We start from the raw sequence: 24,018 nt of genomic DNA, 5'->3' as shown, positions 1-24,018 counted from the left end.
ATGCATGGTGATATGGAGGTGCTGAAATGCTGGAAATTTGTGGTTACTGCAAAATATTCACAGTTTTTCCTACTGTGTTTACCTAAATTACTCTCTGTCTTCTCTTTAATTGTATAGTTCATTTTGACCCTATTCTGTTTATAGCTTCATTCTGTTTATCTAGCTCTCTGGACAACCCTATCCATGCGTCATCAGCATGTTAATGAAGAAAAGTATTTCTTATCACCTGCATTTTTTAAATCCAGAGGCAAATTTTAAAACATTTTTTATTATGCTGTTGTCATTATAACTTTATGAAGTTTTCTCCTTTGCAGATATATTCCCCTTAATCACAGTCCTCCAAATTTACTTTTACAAAGAAACAGATTTTTATTGACTCATGTGTTAAAGGCACTTTGCCTAACAGAAAACTAAAATTGATCTGTTTTTGACAACCTTCCAAATAAAACATCTCAAAGTATACAGGAAAAGGTTATATTTTTGCAGTCTCTCTAGAGGTATAAACCCAATGTACAAAACAACATATTTCACTAAATAAGAACCTCAATAATAACTTTGAACTTGATTAATTTGTAGCACAATGACATAGAAAGAAAAAAAAAAAAACAAGCAGCCCAACCAATAATTAGTGGGGCAAGTAGTTCACTGAAAGAAAAACCTACCCTCCCAATCATCCCTACCCCAGGTGGCAATGATCAGGCCTGAGAAGCATCTGAGTAAGTTTACAAGACCACTTAGAGAGCCACGAGAAGATATTAATGTCACTGTCTGTCTAAGCTGACTCTCTACCAAGAACAAAGGAAATGCAAAGGTATAAGTGTCTAGCAAAGAAACTAGGTTAAGCATGAAGTATATGGTGGTGTCAGAGTTGCCACCATAAGCCTATTTTACCTTTTCAGAGAGGTGATTAATAATGATGCATTTGCATCCAAGTAAGACTCACAAAGTCAAAATGTGCCAATTATGGTCAAGATGATGAATACCATTGTTTCTCAAAATTTAGTGTGCATACTTGTCAGCTGGGAATCCTGTTAAAATGCAGATTCTGATTCAGTAGGTCTGAGACAGTGACCAGGATTCTGCATTTTTAACATCCCCCAGCTGGTGCCAATGCAGGTGGTCCATAGTCCACACTTTTAATAGCATGACGTAAACAATCAGAAGATCTGGCAAATTAGATGGAAATTGAAATCTCTGGGGCTCTTGGCAAAACTTTTGCTCTCCTGATAAAAAAGCAAAGATTGATGGGGCCACCACATTCCTTTGTTTACAGCATAGATATGGGGCCTGTAGCTGCAGCAGCCGCTTATGATCATGAGTAAAAAGCCACCAATCTAAGGTTGGTAGAGAAGAAATAAAAAGCCCACGTCCTTGATACCATCATTAAGCTGCTGCTTAATGCCTGGACTGCCTTGTAAGGAAATAAATCCATATTTGGTTAGGCCACAAATAATTAGGTTTTACAACTGAAAACACTTGTAATGAATACATATAGGCTAGAGGTACCAACATGTGAACTATGCACAAAAAAGCTAGCAGGAAAGGGAGTGGGAGGAGGAGCTAAGGACCTGGGTATCCACTAAGATAAGCTTCTTCCAATAAGCAATGATCTACTGTAGACTAGTGATCCCTGGCTTTTCCAGAAATAATCCAGTAAAGATTATTATTATTATTTTTAATGTCAAAATAATGTGAGTGATCTGCCTGTCCAATTCACATATATGACAATAACTTTTATTGAGCACTTACCATATGTCAGTGTTCTAGTGTCCCATATGTATATATATTTAATTCATTTAAGACTTATAACTATTCTTTGAGGCACGTTTAGTATTGTCCTCACTCTACTAATGATAAAATTGAAGCACAGAGAGTTTCAGTAGCTTAACCATGTTCACCCACTTAATGACAAAGCTGGGGTTGAATTCAGGCAGCACAACTCCAAACTGATATTCTCAACCACTTTGTCTCATTGCTGCCCCACAAAATAAGAGCTTTAATATCTATGACTTGGAAAGGAATGCGTGTATGCATGTGGATTTGAATGTCCATCTCAATAAATTTGAGTGCCCCTGAGAGTCTTAATCCACAGTTTGGAAATCATTCTCCTTTATCCAGTGCTGCCATTAACATCTCCAAGTTCTCATCTCCATATTAGAAACATTTGAAAAATTGAAACCTCAATTTTAGAGTCACATGTTTAATATAACTACGAATAGCTATGAACATAAGCAATCACTACCTGGAAGCAAACATTCTAATTGTAAAACAATTCTGGGTCATTTTTAAGACGACAGTGACTCAGCCCACTCTACCAATCAATCAGAGAAAAGAGCACTGCTATTCTGCCCACCAGAGCAAGCACATTGGGATCTAGGTCTACGAGTTAGAATTTTAATTAGTAGAAGTAGAGGTATAGGCCATTTTCTCTTTCTGTGTGTTTGGCCTCTATTTCAAACATAATTCTGCTATGTGTTCTTCCGTTGTAAAATAAGAAAAGAAAAGAAAGTAGAAGTAAATTAAAGTAATAAAATAAGATAAAACATTATAATCCTATCCATTCTTTAAGACTCAGCTGAAATGGCAATCCCTAACTCCATCTCTAGCCCTGACTCAGAATTCCTTGCTCTTTCCTCATTGCTGTCATACATTTTTATTACAGCATTTATCAGATTGTATTATAGGTCTTCATAGGTCAGTCTCCTTCACTAAACTGTGGATTCCTTTTTTATCTTTTGAACTTATCACAAAGCATATACTCCATAAATATTCAAAGGATCAGTCTAAAGACTATGTGACATGTTATACACTATGCTTTGTCAAAACAAGATTTGTTATTCTCCACAATTACAGAAATCTAAATCTTCTGGATCAGGTAAAGAAAATTGTACAATATGTGAGGATTTGATTTGTGGGATTTTCATCTGTTGTTTGTAGAACTCTTCCACAGATGGAGGGCTTAACCTACTATGAGTTGGCTTCCTTATCAGGGGAAATGATGTGTCCTTGAGGAGTACGGCATAGGGGTTATGAATATGGCTTGGGAGTCAGACCAGGGTTTCAGCTTGCTTCTGACACTACTGGCTGTGTGACTTTGAGGAAGTTATCAAGGCTCAGTTTTCTCAACAGTAAAATCAGAAATGGTGTCTACTCATAGGGTTGTTGTGTGGATTAAATGAGTTAATAGATTTAAAGAATGTCACATAGAGCTTGGCATATATTAAGTGCTTAATAAATATGATTATTTGAGAATTTAAAATATGACACCCTATCTTAGGCTGGATTCCAGAAGCAGACCCTAAGACAAGGATTTGTGTACGAGTAATTTACCAAGGAAGTTCTCAAGGAGAAAAGGTAAGGGAGGAGGGGAAGCAGGACAGGGAAAATGGAGTCAAGTGCGGTGTTGATTACAGGCAAACTCCCACAGAGGGGGCATCAGGCTGATCCCACAGGGATCTCGAGTGTGTAACTTACACCTCGGGACTTGTCTCAACACAAAGCAAAGGCACAGAGATTTCATATCCCTGCATCTGTCAGTCATTGGCTAAGGACAACCTGGGAGGATGGAAGCACCCCCTAGCTCTTTGTACAAATGGGCAAAGCTGTTCCAGTAGCCTGTGAGCCATCCTTCAGAGAAGAGTTGCTGGTGTGGGCCATTGGAAGCAAAAGCACCCTGACACACGGAGAAGGAGCATACAGGAAGAGTAGAAGGGATATGAGGGGATTGGGGCAGAGCACCAAGAATGTCCACTACCAAGGTGTAACCAACCAGGCAAAATACAGCTGCCCACAGCAGGATATAGAGACAGACACAGGTTCAAATCCTATGTCCTCCCTTCTCCAGACAATGTGAACTTGAACAATTTACCTAACATCTCTGGTCTCTTTTTCACCATTTGTAGAAGGAGGATGAGAATACCTATCTCAAACAGTGATTACGAAAACTAAATGAGTTAAAGCAAAGTAACAATCAGAATATCTGACATGAGCCTCAGTAAAATAAGTTCTCCCTAATCCTTATAGGACTATCTATATTCATGAAGAATGGATTATAGAGATCACTGTGAATAGATGAATTTGTAAGTACTTGCCCCTGGCCCAAAATTTTTTTGGACAAACTTTCTGTCTAAAGCAAAAAGGACACTAAGTAGGAAAAGGGCCAAAAAGAATCCCTTAATGGTGGGATGTCCTGAGAACATACCAGGACATGTGAATTTCACATTGTTCCCTATTTAATGGATTGGGCTTTAAAATGACAAAAAGGAAAACAGCAAAAAAAAAAGCATTTTCTTTTCAGAGTATGGAATCCATTTGGCAATAGCCATAGGAGTCAGACAGATCATCAATTTTGGCTATATCATTGGTGAAATGGGACTAATAAATATGACTGGACCTGAAGCCATAACTGGGATTTCTAATGCTTCTCTCCAAGTCTAGAAGTCAGAAACATACTCCCTTCACCATCCCCGAAAGGTAGTCTGCAAAGCAGATATTCTTCTGCCTCAGTACAGAGAGAAGTAGAACCTCACACAAATTGGACACTAGCAGCAGGGAAAGAGAGACTGCTTTCCAGGCCTCCCTCTGGAAGGCAGGACAGGACCCTGACCTATGTATGCTTAGTGCAAGGAATCTAGCACAGGACACACACACTGTGGACAGAGATCCAAATGAGAAGGAGAAGAAACTAAGTCTCACATGATGAATTCCAACCTACTTATACTCAAGATTCTGTGTTCACAGTGAATAACTCATAATAATAGAAATTCAGTTGCCTTCACAAAATTACATAAGGGTAACTCAGTCTTGCAATTTAAAATGATGTTCTTTTGATTTTTTTAAATGAAAAATTTACAGATACCATTCCTTCCAGGAAATCAACCCGGACAAGACTGCCTAAGATGTATTTGATAACACCCAGGGCCACCCATTCCAGGTAATCACGGTCCTGCTGGGGTTGCCAGTGTAACAGCTCCATTCTGTATCTTGAAAAACATATTAATTCTATGAATGTACAATTATCCCATTATGTACTTGAGGGCTGGAAGGAGGGTGTGGGATGCAGCCTAAAAAGACAGAGTGTGGGCACATATGATAAAGCCTCTATCTTGGGGATGCTGCTTGTTCAGAATGCAACATAGGTGTTCTCCTTCTGGACTCAATTTAAAAATATTTTCTGCTGTTGTATTTTCAACTCTCTTTTGGGTTTTTTGAGTCCTGGCTCCTTTTGCTTTAGGAGTAGAATTCTTGATTCATCATCACAACTCCTAACCTGACCCCCTTTTTCCTTTTTTTAGAAAGATTCTTATTATATTACCTATAAAATGATATTGCTTTATTGTAGAGTGATTAAATTCATGGGCTTGGGGTAAGAATGTTGGGTTCAGAGCCTGACTCTGACATTTACTAACCATGTGATCTTGACAAGTTACTGAAACTGTGTGCCTCAGTTTCCCCCATGCATAAAATGAAGATAATATTCAATCTTATCGTAGAGAATTGCAGTGAGGGTTAAATGAGAGAATCTCTGCCCTGGTAAGCACTTAGTAAATGTTAACTATTAATATTACTCACTGTGCCTCACTATCCAGCACATACTAGACTTTTTTTAATTTTTAAAACATTTTATGCTGACCATTTTCAAACATAAATAAAAATAGAATAATAGAACAAACTCCCACATACCTATTACCTAGATTGAATAATTGTTAATATTTTGCTAAATTTCCTTTTTTTAGATAAGGCAACATTGGTTTATAACATTATATTGATTTCAGGTATATAACATTATAATTTCACATTGGTATATACTACAATATGCTCACCACCAAAAGTCTAGTTTCCACCCACCACTATACAATCAATCCCCTTTACCAATTTTGCCCTCTCTGCACCCCACTTCCCCTCTGGTAACCACCAATCTGTTGTCTGCTTATATGAGTTTATTTTGATTTTGTTTTCTTTGTTTGTTCCTTTTGTTTTGTTTTTTATATTTCACATAGGAGTGATATCATATAGTATTTGTCCTTCTCTGTCTGACTTATTTCACTCAGCATAATACCTTCAACATCCATGTTGTCACAAAGGCAAGATTTCACCTTTTTTATGGAGAGTAGTATTCCATTGTATCAGAAGATTTGAACATATATTTTTCCAAAGAAGACATATAGATGACCAACAGGCATATGAAAAGATGTTAAACATCACTAATTATTAGGGAAATCCAAATCAAAACCACAATGAGATAGCACCTCATGCCACTTAAATGGTTATTAGGAAAAAAGCAAGAAACAACCAGTGTTGGAGAGGATATGAAGAAAAGGGAACCCTCATACACTGTTAGTGGAAATATAAATTAGTGCAGCCACTTTAGAAAACAGTATGGACATTCCTCAAAAGATTAAAAATAGAACTACCATTTGATCCAGCTACTCCACTTCTGGGTATTTATCTGAAGAATACAAAAACTCTGAGAAGATATACCCCTATGTTCACTGCAGCATTATTTACAATAGCTAAGATAAAGAAACAACCTAAGTTCCCTACAGTGGATAAAAGGATAAAGAAAATGTGGCGTGTGTGTGTGTGTGTGTGTGTATATACATATATAGTCAATGGAATACTATGCCAGGCTTTTTTTAATATATTTGGTTAAACACAAATTCTATTCATTCTTTACTGAACAGGATCTTTTAAAAATTTACTCCAGTAACTTTATCTGAGCTTACTTAATTTAACGAAGTCTTGAAAATTTCTAATTTAGATCTCAAAGCCATCTTACTTAATTTGGTGTTATTTATATTTAATAATCTTACATCCTTTTCCATTGTTTATGCCCTTGGTAAATAAACTAAATAATAATTAAATCACTGTGAAACTGAGTAACAATATAAGCATTATTGTTTCTACTCATTTCATTACAAAATCTTTTTAATTTTTACATTGCACTCTGCAGAAAATACAAAGTATATATCTGCATTTAGGAAATTAACCATAATTAGAAAGTATAGAAAATATGTCACAAGAGGAATATCTGCAATGTATTTTAAATAAAAATGTCTAATCTCTCCTATGTTTCTGATCACTTTTACAGTAACATACAATAAAATTATATGTAAACTGAGATCAAATATTTTCCCACATATGTAACACTGACCTTTATACAATCAACATCAAATAATCAGCTGATAATGTTTAGGAGAGTACAAATATATGCAGAGAGAGAAAGTGAAAGAAAAGCCTCTTGAAAAAACCAGCCAGCCTTGGAGCCAGGACAATTCAGAGCAACAATGGGGTTATTCAGAAGTGTGGTTTTTCTCTTAGTCCTCCACCTTCTGCAGGGGTCCGATACTTCCCTCATTCAGCTGAACAACAATGGCTACGAAGGTGTCATCATTGCTATAGACCCTGCTGTGCCAGAAGATGGAAAAATAATAGAACAGATAAAGGTAAGGAAGAGATAAGATTTCTCTATATAAATTGTGGAGTAGAAAAAAAGTTAGCAGTTAATAATTATTATGGAAAGTTGTGAATGGTCCAGAAAGTTTAAAAGCAGCGTGGTGCAGTGAAGACAATGCTAGAATGTCAGTGGGAATTGCAGGTTCTAGAGAGGTTCTACCCTCTCTCACCATAAGACCCAAGACAGGGAACAGGGCCTCCCTGATCCTCAGTGTCTTTATCAGTAAATAAGCAGTTGGACTTGTCCATTTTTAAGCAGTGATTTATTGAATGTTTATAGTATGTCAGGGGGAGACAAGAGTGAATAAAAAGCCCCTGCCCTCGTGCAGTGTACACTCTTTTCAGCCGCTGTAGATAATAGAAACATGTAACTGTGTAGCAGATCAGACAGTAGTAAGTTGTTATGGAGTAAAATAAATCAGCCAAGGGGGATAGGGAGCGTTGGTGGGGCTGGGGTAGGGGAGAATGTGGGTTACTGTTTCATGTCGGGTACTCAGGGAAGGCCTCACTGTTGCTGTGACATCTGAGCAGAGACCTGAGATGAGTGAGGGAAGAGCCCACTGAAAACTCTGGGGAGGGACCGGCAGGCGCAGAGGCATGGAGGTGAGAGCATGCTTGATGCGACCAAGGACACAACTGTGAATGAGCAGGAGGAAGGGCAGAGTTGGCTGAAGTGGAGAGGTGGCAGGGCCCAGAGCACTGGAAAGACTTTTGGGGTTTTTACTCGGAGTGCCATGGGAATGTAACCAAAAGTTCTGTCTCTGAACCCGATGCCAATCCAAATAACGAGAACAGAGTCTTGAGTGGAAGAGGAAAGTTTTTTACTATGCCAGGCACAGGGAGCAAAGCAAGGGCTCATGCCTCAAAAATTGCTAGCTCCCCGATGAGGAATGGGTAGGGATTTTTATTTCGGGTTTTGGGTAGGGGAGGGGGTGCGTGGAGCTTGTGCAGCTGGGTGCTTTCCCACCAGCCTGCATTGGGCCTTGAGAGGCTGCTTGCAGCGAGGCGGGGGGATGGTGAGATAGGAGGATGGCAGGTGGGCGTCCTTGGCCTTTGTCTTGTCTTCCTTTTTGAGGGGGGTTAGAGCGCCAGGAGTGAGGAGTTGAGGTCTGGGAAGCCTCCGCTCCTTGATATTCTTGAGACAGCAGCTTTCCTGGCAAACTTCAAGGACACATGATTAGCCAAACTTTAGTGTGCCTCCAACTCCAGGCCACCTGGGCTTTTCACAATTTGTAACTCCCATTTAGTTGTAAAGCTCAAAGAGTCAAAGTTTAAAGAAACAGGTATTTACATGTGAGTGGAGCTAGAGAAGCAGGAAAGGGGGTGGTGGGTTTTAGTTTTAACCCCACGTATGCTGGGTTCAATGTGGGGAACTGATATCAGGGCTGATGTTAAGAGCCTGTAACATATTCCCCACTGTCATGTCTTGCTTTCCATTTCTATGGAAAAGGGGCGTCGTCATCATCTAGCTGCTTCCTGCTGTATTGGGGCGATGCTAGGGGGTCCTTGAGATGGAAAGCTTGAACATGCTTTTGCTAGTTTTTTCTGTGGGTGGTTAGTGTTCCGGTTGCAGTCCTGCAAATACCGGAAATACAACAGAAAAGGAACTTAAACATAATGTCTATCCCAGCCATCAATAGAAGTATAGATAAACCAAAATGTAAAATGCCAGATAATGCAGACTGGATTTTTTTCGGTATCCAGGAAAATAAGCTTGAAAACCAGTCACCCATATCTGTTTTTCTTCCATCTAGGATGGAAGCATGATGATCTAATGTTTGTTGGAACCAGGTAGCCTGTTGTCTGATCTTTTCAGTACTAGTCTCTACTTGTGATGAAGTGTTTACGTATGTGCAACAACAGGTGTTAGCTATGGCACGAATTCCACCTTGTTCAGCTAGAATATAGTCCAAAGCCAGATGATTATCTAATACAACTTTTGCTAAAGAGTCGAGAGAGGTTTGTACATTGAGCAGGGACTTGGCAGTTTCATTTGCTGTGATTGTTAGGGTCCGAATAGATTGCGGAGCACAGGTTGATGGGCTGCGACTCCCCACCTGGGCAATAGAGTGTACCCATAGAAATATTCATCTCCATCAGGAACGTTTCCCTGCAAGTCTCAGGTAACTCAGGTATATAATTTTAAGGAACTTGCCCAACGTTTTGATGCACTTAGGTTGTGAAGCGTAAAAGGAGTCACCAGATTCCCAAGGAGGCACTGAGTGAGAAAAGTGAAATTGCGGAGGCACTCCATAGCCCAAGGGTAATTACTGATTTTGCAAACAAAAGCATGTCTGTGAGGGGCACAAAAGACCTTACTTTCACCTTCATTGTGAGTATAGTAACCTGCAGAGCAATTAGTATAGGAATAGTAACCAACTTTGAAGTTTCATCCAGGGTTGCTCTAGAAATGAATAGTCAATTATAGCCTTAATTCCTTCCCCAGGGTATCTGGTGGGCCTCTGGGAACACATGGGGAGTTGCCCCAAAGGCGGAGGCGGTGTCATTTCAAAGTATTCAGGTATCCGCTGGGCTCCCTGGGTCCAATATACCACAGTACTAGGGGAGAGAGGAAGTGTAAGACAGGCGATGGTAGAAGAGCTCGTAAGGGGGAGGTGACTAATGCGCACCTGGTACATGAAGGTGAGTGCTCTAAGATCTCGTGTAGGGACCCAGTCTCCGTCGGGAACCTGAGCAAAGTCTGATACGGGATGTACCAGGAGGTCCCCATGATCCAGAGTGGACTGAGCTCGGGGAAGGCAAATCCAGCAGTCCACTGCTTGTGTTGCATTAGTAATGGTCTGTGCAATTCGCACTAAGGAGTTATCCAGCCAGGCTGCAACTAGAAAATGCAAGGAATAGAAATGAATTAGCAACATGAAGCGTCTCATGATTGTTTCCTAAAGAGCAACTTAAGACCCTCCAGCGGTTTACTTTCCCACTTAGCAGGAGAAGACGTTTGTGGCTGGAAATTATCTGGACATTTCTTTACTCGAGTGTGGTGGACCCACGGTTTTACACCTGCCAATTTAAGGGATGTATGGGTGGTTAACAACACATCATAGGGCCCTCTCCATTTTTTTTCAAGTTGTTGTTCTGGCCCTTGTTCCTTCCACGCCTTCAGAAGTACTTTGTCTCCTGGCTGGAATGGATGTAGCGAAGTTTCAAGACGGGGAGGAGACCTGGAGGAGATAAATTCATGCATAGTAGTTAATATTTGACCCAGATGCTGTACATACTGCTTTAATCTAATTTCCGTAATTGCATGGGGGTCCTCCCCTTTTCCCCATGGAGCTAGGAAGGGTCTCCCATATATTATTTCATAGGGGCTTAATCCAAGTCCACTTCTAGGGGCCACTCTGATACAGAAGAGGGCAATTGGTAGCACCTTGTCCCACTTTAGATGGGCTTCTTGACAGAGTTTGGCAATTGTCTTCTTTAGAGTGTGATTCATCTTTTCCATTTGTCCTGTGGATTGTGGTCTCCACGAGGCATGCAGCTTCTATTTGATCCCAAGAACCTTACTTACTGGTTGTGTTGCTTCAGCCACAAAGGCAGGTCCGTTATCACTCTGGATGCTAGATGGCAATCCAAACCTAGGGACAATCTCCTTCAGCAAACATTTGGCTACCTCGGTGGCTTTCTCAGTTCTGGTGGGGAATGTTTCTATCCATCCTGAAAGTGTCTACAAATACTAACAAGTATTTGAAATTCCCGGTTGTCTTAGGCATTTGTGTAAAGTCCACTTGCCAATCCTCACACGGTTGTTCCCCAGAATATTGAGTTCCCTTTCTCAAGGGTTGCCTTTCTGTGTTTGGGTTGTGTCTGGCACAGACTGGGCAAGAGGAGGAGGCCTTTCGAGCCAGCTGATGTAGCTTAGGCCCCCTGAGGTGAGGTCGTAAGAGGTCCACTAAGGCATCTCTTCCATAATGAGTGCATTCATGCAAGTATTTTATTAAGGGCCACACCAGGGCCTCAGGGAGTAGAATGAGACCATGAGGATTTATTTTCCATTTGTGAGAAGGATCCCAATTATTAAACCCCCATTCTTGTGCCCTTTTCAAATCCTCCTCCATATCGGAGGGGTCACATTGACTTAAGTCCAATTGTGGGATGAGGGCCCCCAAATATTTAGGCCCTCTGGCATTTTCTTGGCAGCCTTCCCTGTCCCTCATGTACATATAGCTTGAATTCCTTTTTTAGATCTGGAAGGCCCAAGGCCGGTGCAGTCAACAACTTTTGCTTTAAAGCCTCAAATGCCTGTTGGCATTCTCCTGACCATACGAGGGGATGTGTTTCTTTTCCCTTCAAAGCATCATATAATGGTTTGGCTATCAATCCAAAATTGGGAATCCAGATCCAGCAAAACCCTACCATACCTAAGAATCCCCTTAACTGTCTTCGATTTTGAGGAGCTCTCACCCACAAAATCGCCTGTCGTCGGTCAGACATTATGTTGCGGGTGCCTTGGTTTATTTGAAAACCCAAATAGGCCACTTGTTGTTTACAGATCTGGGCCTTTGTGGGGGATACCTTGTAGCCACACCAGGCAAGGTGATTTAGCACTATAATGGTGTTGTTCAAGCAGTGCTGGTAACTAGGACTTGCTATCAGCAAATCATCAACATATTGCAGTAATGTTCCCTGATTGAGCTGGAGTCCCCTCAAGTCTTTTGCCAAAGTTTCGTTAAACAGGGTAGGGGAGTTCTTAAACCCCTGAGGCAACACAGTCCAACAATGTTGGTTGGTGGCCCGTGTATCTGGGTCTTGCCACTTGAAGGCAAACAATAGCTGAGATTTCCTTTCCAGTGGAATGCAAAAAAAACATCCTTAAGGTCCAACACTGAAAACCAGCCGTATTCCCCTGGTACAGTAGTTAATAGTGTACAGGGGTTTGGTACTGTTGGATGTATATCCTGTACAATGTCATTAATGGCTCTTAAATCCTGCACAAACCGGTACTCATCTGAGTGTGGTTTCTTGACTGGTAAAATAGGCGTGTTGTATGGTGATTGGCAGGGCCTTATCAGCCCATGCTGCAAAAATCTTTGCAAAACCGGTTGGATACCTTTTAAGGCCTCTTTCTTCAGGGGATATTGTTTCTTTCTTGGACAAGAGGCTCCTTTTTTAAGTTCAATTTTTATTGGGCTGGCAGATCGAGCTCGTCCGGGCACCCCATCAGCCCAGACGGCTGGACTCACTCGTTCGTGGATCTCAGGCGGTATTGGGTGCTCTCCTTCTTCCATTCTTTCCAGGAGGGCTTGTAGTCTGAGTGCATTTTCCAGTGGCACCTGTAGGTGAAGCTGCTTCTTCTTGGGTGAAAAAGTTATCTGAGCATTCAGTTTACAAAGCAAATCTCATCCGAGGAGAGGAATGGGACAATCTGGTATATACAAAAAGCTGTGTTTTAACTTTTGTTCTCCCAAGCTGCATTCCAGCGGTTGTAGCATGGGTCTCTGCTGAGTTTCGCCTGTGACTCCAACAATGGTAATTGAGGAATTACTTAATGATGTCAATTGGCTGTTTAACACCGAATAAGTGGCACCAGTATCCACTAGAAAATCAACCAATTGGGTCCCCACTGTCATTTGTGCCTGGGGCTCGTGGGGGACTATTGGAATGGGAGCTGCCAGCATGGCAAGGACACCCGGGCCCCGTCAATCATCATCTTCCTCCTGTAAGTCCTGGACTCGAGGGGTCATGGGCCTTCTTGGGGGAAGACATCTTTCCCCTTTGGTGTCTATTTCTAGCTTAGGGCATTCGTTTTTCCAGTGCCCTTTCTCCCTGCACAGGCGCACTGATTTCTCTCTAACTTTCAGCGTCTTCTCCTCCTCAGTCTTGGATCCTCTTCCCCATTTCTCCATTTTAGGGAAGCTGCATAGAGCACTTTGACTGGCCTGGCTTTATGCTCCTCCCGAGCATTATAAACTTTAAAGGCAATTTCCACTAATTGACCAGGGCTCATGGCTATGGCCCCTTCAACCTTATTAAGCTTCCTCCTAATGTCTGGGGCACTCTGTCCAATAAAGGTCATGTTGACCATCCGAAGGTTTTCAGGGTCTTCTGGGTCTGAATCAGTATATTTTCTGTAGGCCTGACATATGCGTTCTAAAAACACTGCAGGATTTTCTCCTGTTTCTTTCCGGAGTTCCTGAATTTTGTTTAGGCTCCTTTGTTTGGGGACTCCTTTCTTAAGTCCAGCCAAGACACACCTTCGGTAATGGCTTAATAGTGCATTCCCTGAATCCGTGTTTGGGTCCCAACTGGGCTCTGCTTGGGGAATGGTCACGTCAGGAGTGGGAGTTTGATTGGGATCCTCATCATGCAAATGCTGAGCCTCTTCCCTGATTTTTACCACTACAAGGAGCCGCTCATCGCCTGTAAGCATTATACTTAACAAAGATTGAATGTCTGCCCAAGTAGGGTGATGGGTAGAAAAAAATAGTTGTAAGCAAATCTGTCATCTTTTGTGGGTCTTCCCGGTAGGACGGGTTCTGGTTTTTCCAATGTAGCAAATCAGAGGTTGAGAAAGGGGTATAAGTCCAATAGTAGGCGACCGGTTGCCCCTGACTGTTTGTCCCTAGAGGCAGCTGGCGCAGAGGGAATTGCCCTGCCCCCATTCCAGAAGACCCCTGGCCAAAAGGAGTACCCTGTCTAGAGGGGGAGACAGTTCCTGCTCCTGGTTCATTCCTAGGCTGATCTGTTGGAGACTCGGCCCCCACTACCACCTCTTCATCTGACATGGGCAGACACAAAGGGGGCAGTTGCCGTGGGGGTTCCCTCCCACTTCCCGCCGCCTGGGGTTGCGGTGGGGAGCGGGAGGCACCTGCCATTGGTGGTTGTGTCACAGTGAAATTAGGATTAAAAGGATTTAACACACTCGAGGCAGTTATGTCCTCATCAAGGTTTTCTCCTGGTGTCCGAATATCTTTGACTACCAGAGGTTTGGCTTTTCTTTGGACCATCAGCTTGGTCCCTGGCTGTTCACCTTCCTGATGATGCAACCGCATAAAAGCCTGCACGTACAGAATCTCATCCCACTTCCCAGATCTTTCACAGAACCACTCCAACTGCAATATAGTGTAATAATTTAAAGTTCCATTCAACGGCCATCTTTCCTCACTTTCCAAGACATACATTGGCCAGGCAGTGTTACAATAGAATACCATTTGATTTTTCTTCATTGGCTTATAACTATAGGTCTACCAGTCAGCCAATATTTTCCCCAAGGGGATCTTGGGTGGAACAGATATGGCGCCTCCCATGTTGACACTTTGAAAGAACAGACAGACAGACAGACAAAAACAAATACCAAACAAGCACGCTTTCCCAGAAACCCCCGGCCACAAACGGAAGCCAAAAACCAAAACCAAAACCCAAACCAAAGTGCTTCCAGTCCCAGCTTAGTCCGTGTCCTACACTCGGGGGCGCCCGACAAACGAAGATCGGCTGTGCAGATCTTCCCAAACGAGCAAGGACAAGGGACCTCGGTTGTGCACACCCGGGGGACTTACCAAAGTTTGGCCGGGGCATCCAGACTCCAAACAAATGCACTTTCCTTTTCCTCAAGATAGTTTCCCTGGTAACCAGAGGTCCGAACAGTCGCCCTGGGAGGAGGTAGGAGGGAAGACTCCCAAAGCAAAATGGGCTTTGGCAGCTGCTGGAGCGGCCCCTCCAGCTGTCCCTGGCACTCTGCAGAGCCCGGCCAAGGGAGCAGACCTGGATTCGACCTGGAATGAAGTCCCACCAACTAAGCACCGGCCCTCGGCGATCTGGCCTCCCTGAGTCTTCCTCCAACCCTCTACTTTCCCTATTGGGGCAGGCATGGAGTACGACTCTGGAGCATCCTATCAAGCCAAGGGGGTCTCAGTGGGGGCCACCCACAGGTCCCATCTGGGTCGCCAATTTGTAACCGAAAGTTCTGTCTCTGAACCCGATGCCAATCCAAATAACGAGAACAGAGTCTTGAGTGGAAGAGGAAAGTTTTTTACTATGCCAGGCACAGGGAGCAAAGCAAGGGCTCATGCCTCAAAAATTGCTAGCTCCCCGATGAGGAATGGGTAGGGATTTTTATTTGGGGTTTTGGGTAGGGGAGGGGGCGCGTGGAGCTTGTGCAGGTTGGTGTTTTCCCACCAGCCTGCGTTGGGCCTTGAGAGGCTGCTTGCAGCGAGGCGGGGGGATGGTGAGATAGGAGGATGGCAGGTGGGCGTCCTTCGCCTTTGTCTTGTCTTCCTTTTTGAGGGGGGTTAGAGCGCCAGGAGTGAGGAGTTGAGGTCTGGGAAGCCTCCGCTCCTTGATATTCTTGAGACAGCAGCTTTCCTGGCAAACTTCAAGGACACATGATTAGCTAAACTTTAGTGTGCCTCCAACTCCAGGCCACCTGGGCTTTTCACAATTTGTAACTCCCATTTAGTTGTAAAGCTCAAAGAGTCCAAGTGTAAAGAAACAGGTACTTACATGTGAGTGGAGCTAGAGAAGCAGGAAAGGGGGTGGTGGGTTTTAGTTTTAACCCCACTTACGCTGGGTTCAATGTGGGGAACTGATATCAGGGCTGATGTTAAGAGTCTGTAACAGGAATCCATGAAAGGATTCTGAGCAGAGAAGGGGTGTGCTGTCTCCTGCATATTCGGGGATCACTCTGAAGGCAGTGTTGAGGAAACTCTGGAGAGAGTTTTCACTTCTGCTCATCCTATATAAGCTCTGTTGCAGCAGAGAGGTGCAGAAGGACACTGGGTAGGAAGCTGTCACAAGTCAGAAGTGATGGTGGCTAGCAACAGGGCTATTGTGGTAGAAATCATTAAAGAGGGTGATTCTGAGCATATTCGGAGGGTAGCATAGACGAATTTGCTGATGGTTTAGATGTGCGGGGGGTAGAGGTGGAAGGAGGGAAAGATAGAAGTCACAGAAGACTTCAAGGGTTTTGGCCTGAACACTTGTAAGGATGGAATTATCAGCAATTGAGAAGAGGAGAAAATTTGGCAGTTGAGAGATCAGCAGTTAGTTTTGAACATTTTGAATTTGAGATGCTTATTAGACACCCACGTGGATAGAGACAGGAATCAGAATTCAGGGGGAAAATCTGGGGGGAGATGAAAATTTGGGAGTCATCCATGTGTGGACGAGATTGGAAACCATGAGAATAAAGGAGTTCACTAGGAAGTGCAGATGGAGAAGAGAGAGTCTCCAGGACTGAACCAAGGACTCCGATTTCTACAGTTTCTTCCACCTCTCACATTCCATGTAAGAAAGAGATTGGTGTTACAGACATGTGAATTAGGTCCCCTGTCCCTGACATTTACTAATTCCTTAAATTCAATTCCTCCACTACTGTGTCCTTATGCTCACTGTTTTAGCCCTCTCATGGATGTTATTATCCACCAGAAGTTGATGGGCATGACCTCAGTGGTGAACAGGTGATTCTGTGGCTACCATTTAGCACTCATTCTGTATAAACTCTGGCAGCATAGCAGGGTTCATTTATTGATACCTTTTGAATTCCAGGGGAAGATAAAGATTCCTTATACTGAAAGACACAGGCTTGAATAGCAGTTAATATAACTGATTCTGATTGACGGTTTCTTAGTGTTCAGGGACAGCCAATCAGATTCAAACTTTTCTGAACCTCTGAAATTAGTATTTGGAAGAATTATTTGTAGGGGAAAAAAATTTTGAAAAGATCCTCTCTTGAACACTACAAGTAAAAGATTGATTTTTAGTGGAAATGCCTAGATTACACAAAGTTTCCTGACAGTCTCTTAGCCCTCTACAAAGTCCTTGCATTTATATTATCAGGCAACCTTCAGAAATACTCTCATCCACATAATACACAGGAGAAAATTGATATTTGGAGAATTAAATAATTTTCCCAACATTACATTAAATAGCACAATCAGAGCTGAGATCTAGCACAGGGACTTTGAAGGCTGACAGACCTGGGTTTGAGTTCTGGCTTGTATAAGATGATGAAAACCACTGTATTTTGCAACTGATGGACCAACTTCAGGACATAGCCTTACTGTTGGGATACTCTCTGACCATAATAAGATTTTTTTCTGAACTCACTGATAATGCATGATCTAAGATGTCACTTGTCATCTTTCCTTATTCCTTTTATTCATGTGTCTTTTTGGTTTGAGAGTCCTTATTTATGAAAACATTGAAGTCTTAATCTTCTTTGATCCAACTAGGATATTAGAAGAATACTGGGAAGGAATTTAGAAGGAATATTATAGGAATTCTGCTGAGAAAGACTGTGAGAACCCTTATTAGGCCCCTTAGTATATCCCAGGGTATCAGTCATGTGATATAGGGTCTGTGAAATCCCTCCATGAACTGAAAACATTCCATTAACCAAGGGAGTTGCACAGAGCCATGGAGACTACAAAGAAAATGGAATCCCTTGGAGTTGTACAATGTACAACACAACTGTATGCAGCAACACTATTTTCCAATCAGTAGCACAATTCAAACTACCACATATGCTTTCATATCGTAACCACAGAGAGAGCCATCACTTCAAGCAGAAGGTAACTGGTTGAGACCTAAATATCCCACAACAATAAAGGAGAGAGGCCTCCTTAGGGAACAGGTAGAGAATTCTTTCATCTGCTCTAGGCCAGTGATGAAGTAACCTCCTATCTAGATTAGGAGCTCTCTGAAGGCCTTTTCCTGACTCCTAGCCAGTCCTCTGGGCCTTCAGTTCTCTGTACTCTGGCTTCTGATTGATCCCATGGCTCTGAACCCAATCAGTTTGCTGATCTCCTCAGTACACTACAGTCAGCACACTGAACTCTCTTCAAGAACACAGGGTAGAGAGCTCTGGAACTCCTGAAATAGAACAGCTCTATGATGGGCTTATGTTAGGTCAGAAAGCACCCTGGAGGACTGGAGCCTGCCTTAAAGAAAACAACACTCTTGACTGGGACGTTGCCAGTGAGATGAAGAGGATGACACCGTCATCTAGCATCCAGGATCCCCCAAATATTCAGTGGGTTTGATCATCTACCATAGGACTTTTTCACCCATTTATTTCTCCCACTACATAGTAAGCTCTAGGGAAGGACTATTTCTCTTAATAATCGTTGCATCTTTGGATTCAGGATATGGAACAGTATAAGGTGATATTATTTTCAGCTTGTTGGCAGAGCAATAAGCTCTGCCTAGGATCAAAAAGCTCTGCCTCTCCTATGAATTTTCCGTCACCCCCACCTTCTAGGATCCCAACCCAGCTGCCTCTCCTGCGCAGTGGGAGTATAATGAAAATCCTCTCCTATGACCAGTCCCTACAGAATGTTCTCCTCAGCTTGCATCAGCTAAGGCTGTTCTCTACTACGACTTATAAACAATAATGACATCAACCGGTTTGTGACTGCCTATGTGTGGAGTACTATACAACTCATTTCATATTTATGCCAACCTTAAAGATAGATTGCAATACTCCATTTAAGAGATGAGGGAACTGGGCTTCAGAGCGTTACGTAAACTGGTGAAGCCCTATCAGCCAGAAAGTGCTGATGCCAGTATTGGAACCAAGCAGATGACGCTAAAGTCTATGCCTTTATCATTTTATACAATTTCTCTTAACACCAAACACGAGCATTTGCCTTTTGATGAAGGATTATGGAAGATTCAACCTTTAATGTGCAGAATGAAGCTATAATTTTGGACTGAGGTGGCCAAGTGAATTGTGAGGCAGAGCCCTTGCTCATTAGTAAGTTGCTTTTTCTATCCATTCTTAAGTTGGGAAATGCCTATGACGAACACTTGTTCATTTAGTCCACTGTCACTTCGCCATCCTCACATGTGTTTCCTTTAACAATAGGACATGGTGACTACAGCTTCTACTTACCTGTTTGAAGCCACAGAAAAAAGATTCTTTTTCAAAAATGTTTCAATATTAATTCCTGAAAATTGGAAGGAAAACTCTGAATATAAGAGGCCAAAACTTGAAAGCTATGAACACGTGAGTCAAAAAGTTTCTCTTAAAAATTGTAATTTTTGCTGCTCCTCAGTTTTACAGCAAACTGGTCGTTTCAGAGTTGTTCTGACTAAATGCTATCATTTCTATTTCTGATCTCTTAAAAATCTTTTTAAACATTCTCAGGCTGATGTTTTAGTTGCACCACCTACCCTCCCAGGTAGAGATGAACCATACACCAAACAGTTTACTGCCTGTGGAGAGAAAGGAGAATACATTCATCTCACCCCCGACTTTGTACTTGGAAAAAGTGAAAGTGAATATGGACCATCAGGTAGGAATTTTGGTTAAAACATATATTTTGCAATGCTTCCAACAAGCAGCTTTTTACCAAGCTTAAGTGTCCAAGCCTTGGAGTCAGAGTCCTGTCGTTCAAATCCTGACTCCCCTAATTATCAACTGTGTGTGACCTTGGACAAGTGACCTAGCCTCTCTGTGTCTACTTCCTGTAAAATGGTGAATAGAGGAGTTCCTACCCTACAAAATTATTGTGAACGTTAAATTACATAATCCATGTAACTACAGTCAGTACAGTGTCTACAGGAATTTGAACAAAGGGCAGCAATATTCAATGTTTTCCTTTGGCATACTTTTTATTTTTTTATTTTATTGTGAGGAAGATTGTCCCTGAGCTAACATCTGTTGCCAATCTTCCTCCTTTTTTTTCCTCCCCAAAGCCCCAGTACATAGTTGTATACCCTAGTTGTAAGTACTTCTAGTTCTTCCATGTGGGATGCTGCCACAGCATGGCTTGATGAGCCGTGTGTAGGTCCGCACCCAGGATCCGCACCAGCAAACCCCAAGCTGCCGAAGCAGAGTGCATGAACTTAACCACTACTCCACTGGGCTGGCCCCTGGCATACTTTTTAGATTTTAATTTTCCAGTTCTCCACAGTTGGATATTAATCAATCACGTGCTGCCTCCATGGAAGGCAGATGCCTGGCAAGCTGGAAAGAGCCAAGATACCAGTTCCTGGCCAAGAGAAAACACTCACAGGCTGTTAGTTCCTCATATTATATTCAACCTATTTGGCTGAACCACATGAACTTGTCTATAAGTGATCACTTTTATCTATAAAAATGACGTTTCCATCTAGCTCCATCTAAAAGTTAAGATCATTGGTTAAAATGAACTAAAGTATATTATTTTTCATATAAAATACAAATCATTGTTAAAGGAAGGCCCAATGAATACGTCACTACTCAGTGAAAACTTCCTGAATCTACATACTCCAGAATCTCCCTCTTCCATTGCCCTTTCAACGAGCATACATTAAGTTTCTTTGTCTCTGTCAAACACTAAGCCAGCCCTGGTCCTCATCATTACCTGGACCTGTTCCCAACCCTAGTCTTGAAAGCTATATCATACCATCCCATCCCAATCTTACTTCTCCCCAACATGTTCCTTTCCCCACTTGAGCTCTTTGTTCTACTTGGCACCTCTAATCCCTTGAGCCCTTGTAACTATACTTTCTTTCCTCCTTGGTATGTCCAGAAATTCAGTTCAATTACAAGTATAAACAGCTCAACTCCCTCACCACTCCTATCCTTACGTTCCATTCAGCTTGCCAAATCCTCTGTATTGAGTTTCTAGACACTTTCCTTTGGGTCCTGTTAACATGTTTCCAAGAAAACATACGTGAAAGAAAATACAAAACTAAGTGGTATCATTACAAAAACACATTTTCCAAGCTCAGGGAAGCACTCAAAGCTACTGAACAATATTTTTACTTCCCTCTTCTCAGCTCCCATATATTCCCTATAGCAGTTGTTCTAAGACTTCTACCACTTTTCTCAAGATCTCTAGTCACTCTTTTCAATCCCATCAATCAACAGGTGACTTGACCGAAAAAATAAAGGCCCCTATCTTCTTTCTCTCTACTTCCAAACTCAAGTCCACCTTCATGTCTCCCCACCTCCAGCTGTCTTAGGAGGATTTTCTCCAGTTTTTAAAGCCAAGGTTCCCACCTGAGCTCTTGTTATTTTTCCATACCCCCCACCTCAACCCAAGGCCATAACTGACAGTTTCACCCTTCCCTCTTAAACAGGTGTTTCTGCCCTAATGGGATCCATGAGTTTGTGGAAAAAAAACTCACATTCTGCAAAACAATGCCCTAAAAACAATAAAGCTTTTGGGAAAATAAGATTAAAAAGACAGTCCCCAAATCCATACAATTTGTAATAGAAATGATAACAACAATAACAATAGGCACATGGGAAGATCATTTGGACCACCCAGGGGCAGCCCAGTGTGGTTGGATGCTGCCATCATTGTAGATATTAAAGGTACACAGACACACACACAGAGGAAATGCTTTGAGAAGTGAGAAGAGGGCTAGTGGGAACCGAGACAATGATGTAGATGGGGATGCAATTCTAAATCACAGTGGCTGCTTTTTTAAAAATAAAAATTGTAGAGATACAAGGTCTACATCATGATGATTTGATGTACATTTACATAGTGAGATGATTGCTAAAGTCAAGCTAATTAACATTTCATCTCCTCACATAGTTACCTTTGTGTGTATGTGTGGTGGGAGCTCTTGAAATCTACTCTCTTAGCAAATGGAGGTGTGCACTGGAGGTAAGATAACCTGCCACGAGCTGAGACGGAAGCACGTCTCTCTAAAAAGTGAGCCACTTGTGCAGGCAGTTTTAAATTTTCTTAAAAGTCATCAAACTCCTATTGTAGTAGCTGATATAAGGGTTTTTTCTTCCCATACTGAAGGTTATAATTCCACACTCAATAATTTGGATCCATTTGCCTAGGAAACCTTAAACCAGTGTTCTTAAAGGTTAACATGTAGGGAATAACTTAGGGATCTTGTAAATATGCAGATTCTGATTCAGTAATCTAGAGCAGGCCCAAGATTCTGCAGATCTTGTTAGTGCCCAGGTGATGCTGATGCTGCTGGTCCCAGGAACATATTTTGAGGCACAGAGATTTCAAGAAGAAACATGACTTTTTGGGGCAGGCTCTGTGGCTGAGTGGTTAAGGTCGCACACTCCACTTTGGAGGTCCAGGGTTTCGCAGGTTCAGATCCTGGGCGCGGACATGGCACCGCTCATCAGGCCATGCTGAGGCAGTGTCTCATATAGCACAAACAGAAGGACCTGCAACTAAAATATACAACTATGTACTGGGGGGCGTTGGGGAGAAGAAGAAGGAAAAAAAAGAAGATTGGCAACAGATGTTTGCTCAGGTGCCAATCTTTGGACAAAAAAAAAGAAACATGACTTTTGCATAATACTGACATTTAACCCTATTTTCAGATCTCATGAGTTAATTTGAGTTAGAGAAACACACATTGTAGCAGAACAGACTATATTTCCAACTATTTCTTCTCCATTTCTATTTCTTCCAATGTTTTTCCTAATATTGCTGGAACAAAAATTCTACTTGTTTCTTCTTCCTGTATTTCCAGCTTGGATTTACCTTTACTCTTCCATTTACTCTGAAATTCTTAGGAAAAAATTTTTTAAAATTCTGATTCCCTCTCTCTAAGCTTTCATAGTCAAGGACTATATCTTACTCATCTTTATATTTCCTGGTACCTACTATAGCACTGAATATATATAATTAATAATAATTGTTTTCATATAATTAATGCTTACATATGCTAGGGACTATAAATTAATCACTTCATTTAGACACCCATAAGATTATATATGGTCTTTAGCAGTGTTTTCCAATCTTTTTTTATTATCAACCACCTAAGGAGCATTTATATACACTTTTTAACTAATCGCACCCTCATGAAATTTCAATACCACAGATATGTCATATTTGTCTTTATGTTGTTGGTAGGAATGAATGTTGTAGAGCCAAAACCACAGTAATATCTAAGATTTTTTGCCCCCCAAGAACCAAGACCCAAAGTCCAGTCTCTTACACCATACTGTGTATATAATAAATGTTTTGTTGATTTAACATGTTGTAGAATAAAAAGTCAATATATTACACAATGTAACATAATAGAGTGCAATGTAATGTAATATACTTTTGTATAAACAAAAATATAAATGTTGCCAGCTATTTAAGCCTGAATATAATTTTTTTTTTTTTGAGAAAGATTAGCCCTGAGCTAACTGCTGCCAATCCTCCTCTTTTTGCTGAGGATGGCTGGCCCTGAGCTAACATCCATGCCCACATTCCTCTACTTTATATGTGGGACGCCTACCACAGCATGGCGTGCCAAGCAGTGCAATGTCTGCACGCGGGATCTGAACTGGCGAACCCTGGGCCCCCGAAGTGGAACGTGCACATTTAACCACTGCTCCACCGGGCCAGCCCCAATATAAATATTTTTTGATTGGAAAAAAGTTTCTTAAACTATCTGTGGGGCAGATTTTATCACTTGAATTATGATGACGTATTTGGAATATTTTCCCACAGGGAGATTGTTTGTCCACGAGTGGGCCCATCTCCGCTGGGGAGTGTTTGACGAGTACAACGAAGATGAGCCTTACTACAGCGCCACATCAAAAAAAATTGAAGCAACAAGGCATGACCATTTAAATTTTCTTAAATTACTTCAGGTGTAACTTCTTATTTTTCTTAGTTTGATTTTTTTCAAAAGCTAGTC

The 24,018-nt window shown here is 41.8% G+C and overlaps 2 protein-coding genes across 3 annotated transcripts in view; one reads left to right on the top strand and one right to left on the bottom strand.

The window, feature by feature from the left end:
* The first annotated feature begins 7,168 nt into the window (after positions 1-7,168).
* Positions 7,169-24,018, top strand: part of CLCA4 (chloride channel accessory 4) — a 36,198-nt gene continuing 19,348 nt past the window's right edge. Inside the window, exons 1-4 of the mRNA XM_014740222.3 lie at positions 7,169-7,445; positions 19,277-19,417; positions 19,559-19,706; positions 23,829-23,937. Coding sequence (XP_014595708.2) covers positions 7,287-7,445; positions 19,277-19,417; positions 19,559-19,706; positions 23,829-23,937 — 557 coding nt within the window. The 5' untranslated portion in view covers positions 7,169-7,286. The remainder of the gene's footprint in view (positions 7,446-19,276; positions 19,418-19,558; positions 19,707-23,828; positions 23,938-24,018) is intronic.
* The window catches only part of LOC111773652 (uncharacterized), a 108,676-nt gene continuing 92,917 nt past the window's right edge, over positions 8,260-24,018 (bottom strand). The window contains exons 3-4 of one of the 2 annotated variants that reach the window (XM_070267356.1): positions 10,086-10,297; positions 8,260-8,616 (exon numbers count right to left, since the gene is read on the bottom strand). In XM_070267356.1, coding sequence (XP_070123457.1) covers positions 8,536-8,616; positions 10,086-10,297 — 293 coding nt within the window. In that variant the 3' untranslated portion in view covers positions 8,260-8,535. Of the gene's footprint in view, positions 10,298-24,018 lie in introns of both variants that reach the window. The other variant, XM_070267355.1, reaches the window with a different exon arrangement.

This window comes from Equus caballus, chromosome 5, assembly GCF_041296265.1.
Source record: "Equus caballus isolate H_3958 breed thoroughbred chromosome 5, TB-T2T, whole genome shotgun sequence".
Taxonomy (NCBI): Eukaryota; Metazoa; Chordata; class Mammalia; order Perissodactyla; family Equidae; genus Equus; species Equus caballus.
The sequence above is the reverse complement of the archived record's forward strand: the minus strand, read 5'-3'. Positions and strand labels throughout refer to the sequence as shown.